Consider the following 18829-nt stretch of genomic DNA (forward strand, 5'->3'; position numbering starts at 1 on the left):
ACAAAATACTCCAAAACATAATGACTTCATTCATAATATTTTGCTTGTGGTTTTGAGGGTCAGAAATTGAGGAAAGTCTAGGTTGGGTGGTTCTAGTCTGATCTGTCAGGTGTCAGCTGGGGTGGCTGGGAGGATCCACTTCCAATTCATTTTTTAGGAATTTATCCTAGAAACAAACGTAAACAAAGATATATGACCAAGGGTATTCATTATAAAATTACAAATAGTAAAATGCAAGATTAACCTAAATGTCTACCAATAACCCGACTTATTTATGGCCATGTAACAAATAACTGCATCTATTTTTTTTTAAAGATTTATTTATTTATCTATTTGACAGAGATCACAGTAGACAGAGGCAGGCAGAGAGAGAGAGAGGGAAGCAGGCTCCCCGCTGAGCAGAGAGCCCGATGCGGGACTCGATCCCAGGACCCTGAGATCATGACCTGAGCCGAAGGTAGTGGCTTAACCCACTGAGCCACCCAGGTGCCTCAATAACTGCATCTATTAAAAAGAATGATGATACAGCTCTATGTCCAGATAGTGAAAAGAGCTCCAAGATATAACTTCAAATTAAAAAATCAAGTTGCAGGGGTGCCTGGGTGTAGGTTAAGCATAAGACTCTTGATTTCAAGTCAGTTCCTGATCTCAGGGTTGTGAGATTGAGAAACCTATTGGCTCCACTCTAGGTATGGAGTCTGATTAAGATTCTTTCTCTCCTTCTCCCGCCTACCACCACCACCACCCTTCTCTCTTTCTTTAAAAAAAAAAATCAAGTTGCAGAACACCTTGGAAATGTACCTCTGGAAAGAAAAGTGGTTTTTTTGGTTTTTTTTTTTTTTAAGATTTTATTTATTTATTTGACAGACAGAAATCACAAGTAGGCAGAGAGGCAGGCAGAGAGAGAGGAGGAAGCAGGCTCTCTGCTGAGCAAAGAGCCCGATGTGGGGCTCGATCCCAGGACCCTGAGATCATGACCTGAGCCGAAGGCAGAGGCTTTAACCCACTGAGCCACCCAGGAGCCCCAGGAAAGAAAAGTTTTTATAAGCCCTTTACAATAAACCCATGGAAACCATATGTGAAACTTAGCCCAGGTGCATGTTAGCCTGTTGAGGACACAGAAAGAAGAAATTTCTGATTGGGGTTATTGCTGCTACTCATTTCTCACCTTCCCCATTTACTTTCTAGTCCTGCTCAGTCTGTAATTCTGCTCTCCTGTATGGGACCAAAAGCTGCATAGACATCCACATCTTGCAATTCTTTTCACTGGTTATGTGAAAATGGCTTTTGAAACTAACCATCATGGGGTTATATTTTGCCTCTACTTCTTTTTTTTTTTTTTAAGATTTTATTTATTTGACAGACAGAGATCACAAGTAGGCAGAGAGGCAGACAGAGAGAGAGAGGAAAGGAAGCAGGCTCCCTGCTGGGCAGAGAGCCCGACGTGGGGCTTGATCCCAGGACCCTGGGATCATGACCTGAGCCGAAGGCAGAGGCTCCAACCCACTGAGCCACCCAGGCGCCCCTTGCCTCTACTTCTTATGAGCTACTTGACCTTGACAAGATATTTAATCTCCCCAAGCCTCAGTTTTCTCACCTGTAAAATGGGGGTATAATGATACCTACTTCTCAGGAATAACAGGATTAAAAATGTAAGTAGCAGATTTACCATAGTGCCTGGCAGCAAAGACATGGTCTTTAGTATTTATACTATTGTCACATAACACCCAAATCCAACAGTAGGGGGCTGGTGGATCAAAGCAAGAAACCACGGAGAATTATGAGGTGGGCAGTGACTTAGGTATATTTCAACAGTTCAGATTACAAGTGCTAAGCCATGTGGAGTGAGGCTTACCACATTCCCACCCATCAGTTTCTTGAGATCAGGCTTGGCCCGGCACAGTGAGGTCTGTGGCTGCAACCCTGGCTCAGACCAGTCAGAGGAGGCTCTTTAAAAAAGACCTCTCCCAAGCCTGGGAAAATACTGAGATCCTAAGGGACACAGGCATCTGTTTTTTTATGTTGTAGAAAAATGTGATCAGTATGTTCATGTCTCCACCTTCTTCAGGGCCCCTGCTCTCCACCCACCACCACTAAATGTGAACTTGAACTTGGCAGGTTTTTTGTCCTCCCCTCTGCCCCAAGATTCTTGGAGGGTTTTTTTTTTTAAAGATATTATTCATTTGTTTGTTTATGAGAGAGAGTGCACATGCACACTGGGGCAGGGGCAGAGGGGGAATGGGAGGGAAGAGCAGACCTCCTGCAGAGCTTGGTGCTCTGTCCCACCACCCTGAGATCAAGCCCTGAACTGAAACCAAGAGTTGTCCACTTAGCTTAACTGACTGAGCCACCCAGGTGCCCCGTCTTTTTGCTTTTATAATAAAGAGCTAGGAGGTTTTGTTTGTTTGTTTGTTTAACATAATAACATTCGTATTGAGCATGCACAGCAAGAAAGCAACAACACACACCTTAGAATAAATGTAAGACAATACATGCTGAATACATCAGAAGTGTTGCCTGTTGCAGGGAAAGGAATGGTGTGAAGAGGCATTTCTGTATCTCAGCACTATTGACATTTGGGGCTGTGTAATTCTTTTTGTGGGGAACTGTCCTTTGCATTGTAGGATGTTTAAGCAGTGTCCCTGGTCTCTTCCCTAGCTCTCTTCCCTAGATGAGAGTTAGGAAAATTTTTTTTTTTTTAAGATTTATTTAACAGAGAGAGAGATCACAAGCAGGCAGAGAGGCAGGCAGAGAGAGAGGGGGAAGCAGACTCTCCGCTGAGCAGAGAGCACGACATGGGGCTCAATCCCAGGACCCTGAGACCATGACCTGAGCTGAAGGCAGAGGCTTAACCCACTGAGCCACCCAGGTGCCCCAAGAGTTAGGAAATCTTAATGCTCTCCAGTCAAAGACCACCAGGAACACACCTATAGTTGGACAAAGTGTAACTATTGTCCAATACAAAGTGTATTGATTGCTGCAGTGAGGGAGGAACACAGAGCACGAGGAATCACTGGGCATGTCAGCAAGAGGGCATTAGAAAGCACTTACAGAAGTTGGTCTTGTGTTAGTGACTTTGGAGAGCATTAAACAAGATTTTGCTCAGTGTTTGATGCCATTGGGAAGGGGGAGTAATTCCATGATGAGGCATATCAATAAGACTTATCTAGAAAGAGGAATAATGAGAATAAACCTAAAGGCACAGTTGGGAAAGAAACGGGAGTCACTCCTATCAGCCAGGACAGAAAGATGTTTAGTCATTTTTATGATGTGGACAATGTTCATGGATTGTCTGTGCCCAGACAGGATTACAGAATGGTTACAGATGGCCTTGTCTAATGTTGATGTCCTGTGAAATTGATTATGTGCAACAGAAGAAGACAAAGGCCTTGGCTGTGAATGTCAGCTCAGCTCCTAGCAACATGTCAACTTCCAGATGTCAGGGGACTGCTTTTCTCTTCTTTAGAAGACAGGAGGCAAAGAGAGAAGTGGGTGGACAGGATTTCAGATTTCTGGGAGTTAGGGAGAGCTTCTATAGAGTGTGTAAGAGAAGTAAGGGAGCAGGAAGGTTGAGTGGGTTTATAAGAATTGCTGTGGAAATTGTGTCCACATTGTGGTTTTCAAGATACTTTTTTCAATATAAAATCGAAAATTTAAAAACATGGGCAATTTTGAATTGGCTTTTGGTTGCTGAATTGTGTTCCCTCTATTGTGATATTACTCTGAGCCCAACCAGTTCAGAAACTTCAAAGAGGCAGGTTTTCAAAGCCAAGAGGTTCTATGCCACTGTCTTCTTAGAGGCCAGGGCTCCAGCTCCACCTGAAGCTGATGCCTGGGTGGGCGTGGTGTGTAAAGAAGCAGCAGAGACAGGAGGGCACCAGTCAAAGGCCAGGTTCAGGTGCCTGTTGTCTCCATCCCCTAGAAGACCCAAGCAGACAGAGTTCCCCAGGCTCCCAGTGCCCCCAGATAACGGTAGCTTTGATCCCTGGTCTGCGTTCTGGGTCCCTGTTATTGCCACCAACAAAATTTGTCACCCAGTACGCCAGGATGGGGGGACCCAGTCCCCACCCTCTGGCATGCTGATTCTGTGGGAGATCAAGGGATGCCCACACCAGTAGCAGAGGAACTGGAGAACTGAAAGGGCTCAGCAGAGGGCCCCATAATCCCTTCTGGGGATGGAGCATTTCTTGGTGGAGCCAGTACTCGATGATAGAGGTTTGGGAAATGGGGGCAGGGAAGGCTGAGGACATGGCCGGGAGGAAAGCACAGTGCCACATGAATTTAGAGCATTATCTGAAATCTGAAGGAGAACCCTGCAGGCAAAGCCCTTGAGAGCCAGACTCCCAGGCTGGAATGAATCCTATCCAGGCCACAGGGGATGTGCATACGTGCCGCACCTAAAGGACCCGCCAAAGGCAGCAGGAGTGGATACACAATGCGCCCGCTCTGGTTCAGGGGGCTGGCCAGAAGGGCCTAGACGATGCGGGATAGTGGGAGAAATGGAGAAAAGGGGGGCAAAAATGGGAGATAAGAGCCCCCGGTAGGAGCCAAAGAGCTGGGAGAGTTTTGGGAATGGAGGATCTGGAGGGAGAGTCGGTGACTTACATCTAAACTGCACTCAGAGGGACGGGACCAGAGGCACGAGCCGTAGGCGCCTCTGTTCACTTGGCCAAACTTGAAAGGAATTGTGGCCGTCTGGAGCCCTTGGGGCCCGGCCAGGGCTTCCCCACCGAGGGGGCTGTCGAGTCCCCTGGGGCCCCGAGCCCGCGCTCCGCGGGTGCTGAAGACAAGCCGGGTCACAGGCGGCGCTGGAGGCGGTGGGCGAGTGCCGCGGTTGCCCTTTCTCCTCCTCCTCTCCCGCTTCTCCCGCCGGGAGCCAGAGGGCAGTGTCCGGCGGGAGAACGAGTGTCCACCCCCTGGGTCCCGGGCTAAGGCCGGAGAGCGGCCACCACGGGGCTGGGGGTGGGGCGTGGGCGATCCCCCGGGCAGCGCCGCCACTCCGCTCTCCCGCCCCCTGGCCGGACGTGGCACCTCCCCTGCGGCGGCCCAGGCCAGGAGGTGGGGTCGGGAGCCCCAGCCCCGGGCTCTGATGTCACCGCGCAGCGGTCGGCGCCCAGGAGCTCGTCTGGGCCAGGAGTTCAGGTATGCTGCCGGGCCAGGTGGTGGGGCGGGCGGGGGCGGGGGCAGGGCGACCCGGAGGGGGGCACAGCGAGCACCGCGGCCGGGAGAGGTGGGGGGGGGCACGGGGAGGAGCAGGCGCGTCATTCCTCTGGGTGTTCCGCCCAAGTCTAGACTGGCGGGCGCGGGTGGAGTCGGGCCCTTGTGCGGGAACTCTTCGCGGAGCGGCGGGGCAACCAAACCCACCGATGTCGGCGGAGGCGCCGTGCGGCCAGCGCACGCAGTGGGATCTCTCTCCGCGACCCACCCCCCCCCCCTCCCCGCCCAGCTCCTACCCTGCGCCCGCCGAATCGCGGGAGAATCCAAGCGGGGCGGGCCCCCACCCAAGCTCGCACTTTCCCTGCACGGGTCTGAACCCTCCTTCTCTGACCGTGAACTCAACAGGAAAGGCCCCGAAACGCGCCGGCCAGCGGCCATGGGCCCCCCTGGCATCCCCAGAGTCCCGCTGTCGCGCCACACCGCGTGACTCTGCCGCCCCCTGCGGTCGCCAGGCTAGTGCCTCTCTCCCGCCTCGACTTTCAAGAGCCTGAAGCCCCAGGTATGTGGTCCGCCCACGACGACGGACTCCTGTCCCCGGGTGCAGCTAGCACCCCGCCTTTTCTGCTCGCCCAGCTCGGCATGGAGCTCCAGTCTCTGGGGACTACATCTGGGCTAGAGCGACCGAGAGTGGAGGCTGCGCGGGCTGCACTGTCCCTGTGGATAGACCGGGACAAAGGGTCCCGCAGGGGACTGGGAGGGCCATGCAACTTCCTGGCATGCCTGCCCAGCCAGACGCATCTGGGGTGCTGGCATTGAAGACAGAGCCCAGGACCCCGAAGCTCTGTGTGGCAGGGACAGGCAGCACCCCCACAGTGAGTGCTACTGAGGGAAGTCCATCCGGGAGTGGTGGCCTGAACACGTTCTTCAGAGGTCCGATGTGAGGTGGACTTGGGGGAGAGTATGCTTTAATTCCTAGTCACTGTGGATCATTTGAGGTTGTCTGCCTTTCTGGTCACCTCACCTGGATCTGCTCCCAGTGTCTTGGTGTGGTTTTACCAGCCAGAAGCTGTCTTTATAGATTTCCCCAATATCCCCTCACTAAAAATCTGAGTCAGCCTGCTTGCCTAGTCCAAACTTTCTGCTGAGGTCTAGACCCACATCCCACCTTCCCAGACTTGCCACAGACACTACAGAGTCTACAGGCCCCAGACTGAATGAGCACTGAACCCTGGGCCAGTCTCCATAGCAGCTTCCTCCTTCCTGAGACTGACACCTCTACCTCCCTGGCCTCCAGCTCTGAACACTGAAGTCATCTTTGTCTCCTTTTCCTCTCTTGTTGCTCTTTCATTCAAGAGACAAGTATATGTGACCTCCCCTCACCCTAATCTGGAGCTTTTCCAGCAGGGATTCCAAGCTGCCCCCTCTGCTCTGGCGAGGCTTGGCCAAAGGCCTGAAGAGCTCCTTGGGCTCCAGCCTTTGGACTCCACTTCTTTGTAGGCCCTGGCTCTGCAGCCCAGCCCACAGCTGACACCAGTGCTGAGGCTACAGCTCTGGGAGTGTCACCATCCCCAGCCATAGTGGCTGGCTGGACTTTAAGAGGCTCCTGCAGCCAGACAAGTATGCAGTCTCCTTGCTCTTTGTGTTGAGGCCCCAAAACACACTGGAGGAGCTAGCTGCCCCCTCTGAGTGTAGCAGGTTCTGCAAAAGGCACAGAGTGAGCATCTGCGTGGTTATCGGCCTACTGGGACCACCACAGCAAAAGTATCCTCAAGACAAGTTAGGGGCAAACAGCAAACATGCATACACACAGTTTTATTATCTGTTAAGTTGTTTTTAGGTGCTGAGCTCAGAAGTCTTGGTGAACACAGTAACTCACAAGATAAAATTTTTGAGGAAACTTCGTATGTGGATAGTTGCTGGTGTCTGTAGATGCAGGAAGCCAGCAATGGGCAGGCATGGGTGGTGTGTGCCAGGGAAAACAAGGCTCCCAAGCTGGGCTCAGACTAGGAAGAGAGAGGGCTAGTGCCTGCGTGCCTAGGGTGGCTTTCCTAGAGGAGGTGACTGTCCTCCCAGGAGTTGCTACTCAGAGTGGCTGCTCATCTTCCTCAAGTCCAGAGAGTGGAAACACTCTGCGGAAGAGGTCCCCAAACCTGAGTGTGAGGACCAACATGCAGGGCCGGTGTTAGTGGGCATAAAGATACCTCCAAGTAGGCACTGGCAAGATGTTCTGGTTCCAGATTGCCTGTGAGCCGCTCCTGAGGATACTGTAGATAGTGCCTTTCCTTTTTAGGAAACATCATATCCTCACACCACTAAACTCCCTTCCCTCTCCTGACCTGCAATCTGTAGCATCTCTGGCCTTGGGGAAGGGGGTGGAGGGTGACCCTGGTTTCCAAATAGTATTCAGGAGGCTCAAATGAATCTGCTTTTCAGTTCCCATGCCAGCTGCTGGTCACCTTCCTCTGCACCCCTCCCCAAGCCAACTTAGGGAAAGCAAGCCCTCCTACCTCCCCAAAGTCCCCATACCCTATTAGGAGCCCCAGCTTCCTAAGACTCACAGCTGCTCTCACCCTTGACCCATGCACACCCACCCAACTCCTCCTGTCACTCACCTTGCTCCCCTCTTGGCTCTGGGGAGGTACTGATTTCTGGCCTGTCCTGCTCCACCTGTGCTTGCCTACTCTTTTGTGTCCTAATAACGCATGAGTAACCTGGACAGAGTCCGCGGTGTCAGCTGCCTCATTCATTCTGTCCCCCTCACCAGAAAAGACCAATAGGGAGAAAAGAGTGGGCAGAAGCCAAAGAGCCCTCTTCCTTCTCCAAGAAAGCCACCCCCTATACACTTGTTGCAAGTTTTGCTCTTTTCCTTGCCATTCTACAAATATTTCTTTAACATTGACTTTGTGCCAGGTACTGAGGGTACAGAGATTACTTAGTACTGGGCCTGTTCTCAGGAAGTTCACGGGGTTGGGAATGGGAAGAGGGAATCACAAGCAAGCCAACAGTTACGCTGCATACAGGGTGATGAGTACTGTGTGGGGTGTGAGTTTGAGGGGGGTGGAGCTCAGGACACAGTGTAGGGGGTCCAAAAGGTCAGAAGACCTCTAACCTGGGCCCAGAAGGAGGAGAAAGAGTAGCAGAACAAAGCTGGGGGTTGGAGGCTGCAACCTCCAGAGACCATAGACCATATTGTGGTATCTGCTAGTATTTTGCAAGCAGGTGGGAGTGACTTTCCCAGAGCTGAGTTTAGGCTTTATTGGAGGCTTCTGGCAGTTGGGAGTGGGGGTGGGCAAGGGGGTGGTGGTGAAGGTAAACTGGTTTTCAGCAGGGTTGGCTTCTAGGAAATTGATTCTGGCTGCAGTAAGCTTGGAGGCAGGCCCAGATGCCGGACAGGGTTCGGCTTCTTAGCAGCTGTGTGCCCTTGGGCAAGTCATTTCCCCTCTGAAAACACCAGTGTCCTCATCTGTAAAATGCAGATAGCAGTTGTAGAGGATCAAAATATTTATATGAAGCATCAGGACACGGGGTGGGGGTGGGGAGGAGGGGAAGGCTGTGAGGCTGCCTCTGACCTAGGTCTTGCCCCCTCCTTTCTTGGCTCCCCTGTGATCTCAGAACGTTCTTGGACGTTGTTTATTAGGGAAAGATCACATGGAGCAGCTAACAAAGCCGCCAGGAAGCCGCCAGGGCGGGACTGGGTTGGGGAGGGCAGGAGTATGGTACATTCTTGGTGCTTCTGGAAGTGCTAGGGAGAGGTGGGGGCTGCCAGCCTGGAGAACCTCAGGGGGGAGTGGGCTAGTCATCAACTCCTTCCCCGGAGCTAAGGGGAGTAGCTAACGCCCTCGAACTCCAGAGTTGCTCCCAGGGGCTGGCCCTACCCGTGTCATCCCCGGCCTGGGAGGTGACAGTGCTAAAGGCCGTGTGACCCGGGAAGGGATGTTCAGTAAGCACCTGGCTGTCCGAGTTGGAGGGGCCAGCCTGACGGGGGCTCCTTCGCCACCACGCCGTCTGTGTCCTTCCAGGCCCGGCGGAGCTGGCCTCAGCACTCACCTGCGCAGTCATGGAGGCCCCGGGGCCGGGGGGCGACCGCGGCTCCCCAGCCTCGTCCACTCGCAGCCTGGACCTGCGGCGGCTGTCCACGCGCGCCGACTCGGCCTACAGCTCTTTCTCCGCGGCCTCCGGGGCTCCTGAGCCGCGCACGCCGTCGCCTGGGACCGACCTCCTCCCTTACCTGGACTGGGACTACGTGCGTGTGGTGTGGGGCGGCCCGGCCCCCGCCAGTAGCCTTCGCGCCTCCCCGCAGCCCCGGCCCGCGGCCACGGCGCATAGTGGGCTGTGGCCCCCGGAGGCCCGGGGGCCGCCGGGGCCGCCGGGGCCGCTCAGCCGGCAGGCCACTCCGCTGCTGTTTGCACTGGCGGCCGAGGCGGAGGCGGAGGCGCGGGCGGCGGAGCCGCCCAGCCCACCCGCTTCGCGGGCCGCCTACCGTCAGCGGTTGCAAGGCGCCCAGCGGCGCGTGCTCCGGGAGACGTCCTTCCAGCGCAAAGAGCTCCGCATGAGCCTGCCCGCCCGCCTGCGTCCCCCGGCCCCCGTGCGGCCCTCCGCCGCGCACCCGCGCTCAGCGTCGCTCAGCCACCCCGTCGGCAGGGAAGCGGAGCCGGTGCGCTCCGGGGCTCCCTCGAGGGGAACCGTTGGCCTGGTCCGCCTAGCCACCCAGCAGCAGAAGTGGTGTTTCTCTGAGCCGGGGAAGCTAGACTGCGTGGGTCGGGGCGGTGGATCCGCAAGGGAATGCTCACGGGAGGCTGGCTCCAGTTCTGGGGTCGTCAGGCCCGACCCCCAGGAGCATAAGGTGCCTGCAGAATTCAAAGGTCACTGGAACAGATGGCTGCCTGAGACCCCGCCCCAAGGCGTGGAGGACCCAGAACCTCAATCCCGGAAGCTCTGTGACACCTATAGGCCTTCCAGTCGGAGTCAGAGCGCTTCAGGGGAAGTCTTGGCTCTTTGGGGAGGCCCAGGAGGGGTCATGCCCATTGTCCAGGTGTGGAAGATAGGGGCTGCAGGCTTGGGGTGGGGGACAGCTGGGAGACTGAAAACTTGAGCTACATTTCAAGCAACTGTTTGCTTTTCCAGACTGTTCTCCAAGGAGCAGAAACCCCCAGACCATTGCTTCAGACCAAACTTGCCAGGTGAGAGACATGGACCACTGGGGCACTGCAAGTTGGAGAAAAGCAGTTTTCATAGCTCTTGCCCAAGAAAGAGAGGGCCCCTCACCTACCCTCAGTTTGAGCCTTCTGATCCTGTCTTTTGCAAACTACATCTTGGAGGGCCCCCTGCACACCCACCCCACCCCACTGTGTCTCTGGTGCAGCACCAAGAGCTTCCTTCCTGGTCACCGTGGTCAGTGTGGGGTCCCTTCCTCCAGGTTCCTGACCCAGAAGGAAGCTGCAGTGGTGTGTCCTGCAGAGTATCCCCAGAGCAGTCCTGCTGACTGGGAACAGAGGGTCTCAGAGACATGTATGGGGTCTGCCCGGCTCCCATCCCTTCCAGATGATGAGGTTTTCCTGGAAGAAGTCCCCCTGGTCAGAAGGAGATCACCTCCAGACACCCATGCCCCCCCGGGAAACCCAACCAGGTGAGTTGCCTCTTGCTGCCAAGCAGAGTGAGACATCCCCTTCCCACACATATCAACAAAATGCTAGAGAGATGGGGAGCCCGCTCCTAGCTGAAGCCTGGGAGCCTGGCTGGTGGGGATGGGGACAGGTGGCCCTTGGAGGCCACTGCTTGTCTCTGGACAGAGCTTTTTCTGATTCAGTGTCTCTTCCACTTCTAGTGTCCATGTCTCTGAGCAGGAGTATGGAACTGGCTCGGGCCAGAGTGCTGATCAGGCTACAGTCCCCCCGGAGCACCCCCTCCATGAGCACCCAGGGACTGCAGGGGCAGATGACTGCTGGCAGAGGATAAATGGTTCTATGGGGGTCTCTAAGACTGTAAACTATAGCCCCCCCGGGATTGCAAATGGTGACATTGCAACCTTTGACCCCAATGGACTGCTGACCATTGACTCACTTGCAGCTGCAGAGAGTGACCCTCTCAAACCTCTCCCAGTTGATGCCCCAGGACCTCCAAGCAACAATACCCCAGGTGCTCCTGGCCATAATGCCCTGTCTTGGGGCACTGGCCAGCCTGGTTCCAGGCCAACATGGCCCAGTCCTCGCCTTGAGGAGCTGGTTCAGGAGCTGGCCAGACTGGATCCCTCTATGAGTGACACTCTCACTTCCTGTCCCAGCCCAGAGCCACCCCTGGACCTGCTAGATGGGCTGATTCCTTTAGCAGAGGTCTGGGCTGCAATGAGGCCACTCTGTGAGGAAGCTGGAAAGGAGGCTGGTTGTAGTCCTGAGCCAGGGTGAGTGAAGGGCACCAGGGACGCAGGGGATTCTAAGTCCCTGCAATGTGGGGCAGGACAACCCAGGGAGCTCTGGCTTTGTCCCCAGGTTCTATCTATTTAGCTCCAGCCAGCTCCTGCCAACTTCTCTGGAGGAGACGAGGTTTGAAAACCATACCACCCACCCTGTGCCTGACCAGGCCTGTGGCCAGGGGCTCCCTGATCCCAATAACAGCATCCAAGCCAAGAAAGTGAGTGCGGAGGTTCTGTTGGAGATGGGGTGTGGCAAGAACCCAAAATATGGGCTGAGGCGCGGGGGTCTGGCCTCACCCTTAAGTACCTGCGCCTTTCCTGCAGATGGAGCTAGCCGACCTCCTCCAAAAGATGCTGCGGAACCTTGAGGCTGAGCAGGAGCAGCTACACGGGGCTGCCCAGGCTTGGGCCAGGCGCGGGGCTGCTCTGGAGGCCGTGGTGGGCCAGTCCTGTTCTCCCCGAGACCTAGAGCGGTTCAGCAGGTTCATGGCCGACCTAGAGCGTGTACTTGGCCTGTTGCTGCTGCTGGGCAGTCGCCTGGCTCGTGTGCGGCGCGCCCTGGCCCGGGCGGGCGTAGACAGCGACCCAGATGAGCAGGTGACAGAGGTTGGGGCTGGGGAGATTGGGGCAGTGAGGGGTCTGCCGGCTTGGGCTGGGACGGTCCCGGCAACGGAGGCCCCCTCACCCCGCTCATGGCACGCTCTCCCTGCCGCTGCAGGCCTCTCTGCTGCAGCGACTCGGGCTCCTGCAGCGGCAGCAGGAAGACGCCAAGGAGCTGAAGGAGCATGTGGCGCGGCGTGAGCGGGCCCTGCACGAGGTGCTGGTGCGGGCCCTGCCCACTGAGGAGCTGAGCGCCTATCGCGCCCTGCTGGCGGGCAAGGCTGCCGTCCTGGCCCAGCAGCGCAGCCTGGACGAGCGGGTCCGGCTCCTTCAGGACCAACTGGACGCCGTCAGGAGCGACCTTGGCCGTTGTCCTCTGACTCCCAGCCTGGCCTGGCCACCAGAGACCCGTCTTCCAGATAAACCGCCCTTCCTTCCGCCCTTCCCCTAATTACATGTGGTGGCGTGGGGGTAGGGGGACACCGCCTCTGCCCCTTATCCACATCACTGGGGATGGGGTGACGCTGGTTGATTCGGTGCTTTTCCCTTGTGGGGAGAGGGAAGACCCAGGTGGGGTCTTCCCAGGATCCTTCTAAGTGTTTTCTTGTAGCCTTACCCAAGAATTGTGGGTTATTTGTTAATTTATGGATTTTTAAAACTGCAGTATCCCTCCCCTTTTTGTGAGGAGAGAGGCTCTGTCTGGGTTGGTGGGAGGGAGAGGAGACAAATCAGAGGAGCATTTCTACTTAATATGCAAAATTGTCTTTTTTTTCTTTTCTTTCTTAATAATAATTGATGTGAGAAGTGTGTGTGTGTCACCTGGAGCCTCGCTTGGGGGAGAAATCTTGTTTACAAAGTACACCAGCCTTGCCTGACTAGAGCAGAAGAGGAATTTGCTGGAGAACCTCAGTCAGGTCTGGGAATCCCTGGGAAGACTGGGATACAGGCTTGAAACCCTGAGAGACCAAGGGGATGCCAGGCCTTGTGATTCTACTGCCACCAGTAATCCCTACAGTTCTGGTAACTCCATCACTACCACAAAGGCCTAGGCCTGACTGGTCGACCCCAGGTCTCCTTTGCTGGTTTTCACCCAAGCCTCCACCCTCAAAAGTACAAGTGAGGGTAACAGCTTCCTTTCAGGACTCAAGGGATAGGGAATTTCCTCATATACATAATAGGTTCAGTTGCTTTGCTGCCTAAAAACCTTGATGAATTCAGGGACAATTATTCCAAGTCTCAGCAAGAAATATATTATCAAAAGTGAGTTTATCAAGAGACCCCACGGGCTCTACCATGCTTGAGGAGGACTGTTGGGCATGGGAGCTGAAGGGAGGAGTCATGGTCTGGAGACCTAGAATGGGGGTGCTGAGGACCTGGAGAGACTGCTCTGCTTGTGTGCTAGAGGAGATAAGCTGGGGATGAGCTGGGGTTGGGAGTGGGAAGTTGGGTGCTGGTGTGGAATGAAATGGAGGAGACACACACTCCCTTCTGTTTGGGCATCAGCCTCGTGTGCACAGAGTCAATGTTAAGTTCTCAAATATACATGTGAAAATGTGCTTTAGTATTTGCAGCTGCACACGCCAGGGCCAAGAACATTGTTGATGCAAACGCTGAGTGTATTTTTGGAAGTTGGGCACATTTAAAGGCATGTGTATGTGTATTTAAAGCCAGCTGACCCCAAAGTGAGAAATCTCTGCTTCTGGGCTTGTTTTCTGATGCCTATTGTCACTAAGTGCAACTGATTGGGAATTTTAAATGGTTGTATTCATACCAAAAGCATTAGTTTTAACAGTCGGGCCATTGAGCTCAGAACAATGCTAACATTGTGCCTCTTTATGAAAAACATATGGGGCTCCTGCTGAGGCAGTTGCGGGTTCTAACATTATGCTTTGCTTCTCTCCTTTGAACACTGTGGGCGGGGCCTACACTCCAAAGTCCTCATCCTAGCAGGGCAGCTGGCTTATAGTCTGGATGAAATAAATTTATTTCTGCCTTTTGCCCTGTGCAGCACCCCCTGCATTCTCCCATTGTGCTATTCTTAGAAAAACACTTAAGAGTCACCAGTTAGGCCAATGGAAATTGTGTGCTGCTCTGACAAAGCGCTTCCAGCCCAAGATGGACTTGAGGATCAGTGCCTGCTGTGGTCCCGTTAAAGTGCACTTTGGTTCTGTGCTGGGTTTTTCCATGTGGAATTATGAGGCTCCTGTGCTTGTCCTTACCAGATGTGGAGTAGGGTCACACCTCCTGCACCCATCTTTTCATCTTGCCCCTGTGTTATTCCTGCCCCATTTTATGTCCCTTTCACACTGTTTTTCTGTCAGAGTGCAAGAATGAGCACCATAGGTGTTCAGTATTGGCATCACAGACTTTTTTTTTTAAGATCTTTATTTGATAAAGATCATCAAGAGACCACAGGGAAGGACAGAGGGAGAGGAAGAAGCAGACTCCCCCCTGAGCGGGGAGCCTCACAAGGGGCTGGGTCCCAGGATCCTGAGATCATGACCTGAGCTGATGGCAGACCTTAACCCTCTGAGCCACCTAGGTGCCCCCAGACTAAGACTTTTTTTTTTTTAAGATTTTATTTACTTATTTTTCAGACAGATCACAAGTAGGCAGAGAGGCAGGAGGAAGCAGGCTCCCTGCGGAGCAGAGAGCCCGATGTGGGGCTCCAACCGAGGACCCTGAGATCATGATCGGAGCCAAAGGCAGAGCTACCCAGGTGCCCCTCCAGACTAAGACTTTGATGGTGGTGTGTGGGCCAGTGCTCGAGGCCCCGTGAAGTCCACCGCCAGGACGCTGCCAGCAGAGGGCACTGTTCGCCCTTGTGATGACGGCTACCTACACCACCTAGGCCCTCTGAGCTAAGCAGAAAGACTTGGCCTTCCTCGCAGAGCAGTACTTGTTAAGCCTGAAGGCTGGATCTGAGCCTTTTTGCTTCTGTCGGGAAGAAATTCTGGCCGGCCAGCCACGGGAAAGCTGGCTTGCTTTTCTTTTGCTACCAGGCGTTGATTGAAATGTTGGTTAATGAGAAGTGGGGAGGAGGGAAGCCGAAGATGTTGATCTCGAGTATCAGTATCAAAAAGAGCCTTATTTAATCTCCCGGGGTAGGAAAGAGGGTTTTGTGGGTCTCTATTGGGGTTTCTGCCCCCACCTCCTCAAGCCGCCAGCGCCCTTGCCGGTCCGTTCTGCCCCCAGCCCCGCAGCCTGCGGCGCGGTCCTTGGCTTTTTGCAGAGAGCAGGCTTCGGCTGGCGTTGTTGCTAGGCAACAGACAGCCCGCAGCCACCTCCCCAGCTCTCCTCGTCCCGCCCCCGCCGCTCCTCCTATTACGGATTTAATTAGTGTACTTTTTTACCTTCAGACTGTAGATTGCAAGCCGAACAGGGAAGCGGCGTTCCGCGGCGCCCCAAAGCCGCGCGCCTTCTGTCTGGAACAGCCTGCTCCGCACACCGCGTACCTCCGCGAGCGGCGGCTGTAGACCTCAGGGATCCTCGCAGAACAGATCGTGGTGCTGTTCATTCACATGTAAATCAGAAGCTTGGGTGGGAATTTAGGTCAAGTGTGCTTGAGCACCGCAGAGAGAAGAGGTGAAAGAGCAATGTGGGGGCAGGAGGAGGAGGTGGGGCAGCTGCTATAAAGCAATCTTCTCCAAGACCCGGCAGTGTTACTGTCACAGCCTAGCTACCGGTTAGACCCGCAGGGTAGGTGTTTACCTGTTGTTGAAACTTAAATCAGCACCACCTTACCCCTAGGAAGACCCTACCCCACCCCCACCCAGGAGACGTCTGGACATATCCCCACCCCACTCCCACCACACCCTCACGCCTTGTTTCTCTGTCTCTTCCTTTTTCCCACTTCCCTGGAGAAACACCTGAGGCCTCCCGAGCTTCACAAGTTTAAGTTCAGAGGTTTGGCTGTTCTGGAAGAGTTAGGCCTGGGCAAAAGGTTCAAGGCAAAAAGCTATCTGGAGAGCAATAAAAAGTCTATTTATCAAACTATTTTAAAAGGCCAAATAATTTCTAACAGGAAAAGGTCAAAAAAGGCAGAGAATATGGGTTCTGAGTGAGCCCAGCTTTAGAACTGTGTTGAGGAGTGCTTTCAGTCCAACTGGCTGGATGACATTAGGTCTGGAAGACAGGGCTAAGGATGGTAAGGGAGTGTGCATTAAGAAAGACATCGTGGTGTCTATTTTTAATATTCTGTATGATATCATACAGAATGTGAGATAATCTCCCTTTTGTGGGAATACATTTTTCCCAGCAGAGTCCATTATTTATTCATACATACTAACATAGTTAAAGAATGGTGACCTGGTAAAGCAAAGCCAGGAATGAGAGCTATTTGGTTTTGGAATGTAGCCAGATACCCTGTGGGACCAACTGGGCACCCCTGGTAATCTTTCAAGATGGTGTTGCAGTTCCCAAGGAGCTCTACCTACTCCTTCCCTAGGGTCCACCCGCCTCGAAGCCTGTAGGATAGATACTGCCAGTCTTACAGCCCCAAGAAGGAGGGAGATAGTGCTTGGAGAACTGGGTGACTTGCTTAAGGTCTCTAGATGAGTAAGGGCTGGGATGAGACCACTTGCTTTTCTGCAGCAGGACACTGATGGAAAAGAGCACCAGGAAGCCATCCCGCAGCTCTGACAGTTATAGCTGTGGAGCTGGGAGAAGTTATTTACAGTTTCTTGAGGCTTCAATTTCCTCATCTTAAATTCAAGATACTAACAGAACTTACCTTGTAATGTTGAGGTTAATACCTGCACAGGGCTTAAAACCATGCCTGGTGCTTAATAAACACAGGCTGTATGTGCATCACGCATATCCTGGTTTCCATTAGGTAAGTGAGACATGTTCTAGAACAACCTCCAACCTCCTTTAAAGGAAGTATAAACCTTTATTTAAAAGCTTGCTCTGGGTGACTCATACACATCTATATAACAATTAACTTCTCCCCCATTAAAAGGAGTGATCCTCCTCCCCCTGACAATTCCAGCCAGCTAAATTGTCATAACTTATAAGCAACTTTTTTTTTTTTTGGTCACTTGTTGAAAATACCCCTCATATGTGTACCTCGTGCTAGGCAAGGAATAAACAGTGGTTTCTAACACTTTTTCAGTTTTAGGCTTATTGATCCTAAATTCTTGCCACATGTTTTATTTCACTTGGAAGGCTTGCAGCATGCCTTTCTGAAACACAAAGATTCTTCTGGGAGTTTAAGTAACCCTCCTCTGATTTAAGTGTGTAATAGACATTAGTTATTATTATTACTACTTTGGTGGTTTAGATTTTGTCTTTCTCAAGGCAGGTCATACCTGTGTTTGTGATCTTTGTTATCCTGTCTCAGTCAAGCCTCTCTTTTACCATGGAAAATCTCTAATATTTTATTCTGTCTTCTAGATCTTCAGCAACTGAGATTGCTGTAATTATTGCCTCCCACAATTTTTCTGCAGAGACAGATTTAATTTGCATTTTAAAATAATTTATGCAGCTTAGCTAGAGTTCCAGGCAAGGAAGGTGGAAAGGTCAGATCAGGGCCTGCATTCATTTGTTTGTTTGTTTGTTTGTTTTTAATATCCATGTGTGGATGCAACCTGCATTTAGCTGATCAATCCAAACTCTTTCAATAATAGAATGCCTGGAAGAGGCAGAAGAGGATGAGGAGAAACTGAAGAAGTAAGTAGATAAAAAGAAATACGGTAGCAGGAGCTGGAGAATGTTTAAGGGAAGTACATTATCACACAAGCAGAAACAAAATGGGAAACTTGTTTATTTCATTGCTTAAATCAAAACATTCCATTAAGGACGGCCTTAAATAATGTCAGAGACCTCACTGATAAATACATATGGAGGGGAGAAGCCACACTCCCCTGTGCCACAAAAACTATTTGCTATAGCTAATGACATGCAAACATAATTTGCAAAACCAGAGCATTACCACAATATATTTTTAAAAGGCTGGTTGAGTAAATAGAGTCCCCATCTTTAAAATAGAAAAAGAGACATTATAATTACAATGTGTTGAACCTGGGACCTCCTGGTAAATAGCTACAAACCTTCTCAATTACAGACAGGAATAAAGGTCTAGAGAAGTTAAGACATCTCTCTAAGGTCACTGAGCAACGAATTCTGCATTTACTATTTTGGAATAAGTTGTTTGCTTTCAGATGGCTTTTAAAGGTAGATATAACATAGTTTTTGCTCCTATAGAATTTTCATATAAAATGGTTGCTGTTTAAGTATCCCTATTTAACCAGTTTGTTTTTCTGGTGTAGTGCTATGACATATTTTTCTTTGAATATTCACCTACTGCATTGAAAGGCTCAGCCAGAATGGAAAACCAGATTCAGACACATGGCACAATGGTGCATTCACAGATAAATCACACTTTAAAAATTAAACGTTCATGCCAAATCAAAATAACCACCCACCAGTGCCGAAGAGGCTGTTTATATTTCATCATAAAGACAACCAGAAATTGAAAGTATTTGCCAAAATGTCTCTTTTCTCTCACTGTTAAGTCATTCTCACTCCCAAGATGCTCGTTTTCTAATATTGAGCATTCACAGTACAACTGAAATCAATTACATTCACAATGGTCACATTCTGTGTTCAAGTCTCTCTAGAATCTTGAGCGTCTAAAATGAGGTAGATAAACGTTTAAGGGTT

The 18829-nt window shown here is 52.2% G+C and overlaps 1 protein-coding gene across 1 annotated transcript; it reads left to right on the forward strand.

The window, feature by feature from the left end:
• Positions 1–5119: 5119 nt before the first annotated feature.
• SHROOM1 (shroom family member 1) lies at positions 5120–12974 on the forward strand. Its single transcript, XM_080803368.1, has 9 exons — positions 5120–5142; positions 5563–5716; positions 9177–10189; positions 10282–10337; positions 10574–10783; positions 10982–11554; positions 11643–11784; positions 11891–12163; positions 12285–12974. The coding sequence occupies exons 3-9, from the start codon at positions 9215–9217 to the stop codon at positions 12615–12617; spliced, it is 2562 nt and encodes an 853-aa protein (XP_080659494.1). The 5' UTR covers positions 5120–5142; positions 5563–5716; positions 9177–9214; the 3' UTR covers positions 12618–12974.
• Positions 12975–18829: the final 5855 nt, after the last annotated feature.

This window comes from Martes martes, assembly GCF_963455335.1.
Source record: "Martes martes genome assembly, chromosome: 5".
Lineage (NCBI taxonomy): Eukaryota > Metazoa > Chordata > Mammalia > Carnivora > Mustelidae > Martes > Martes martes.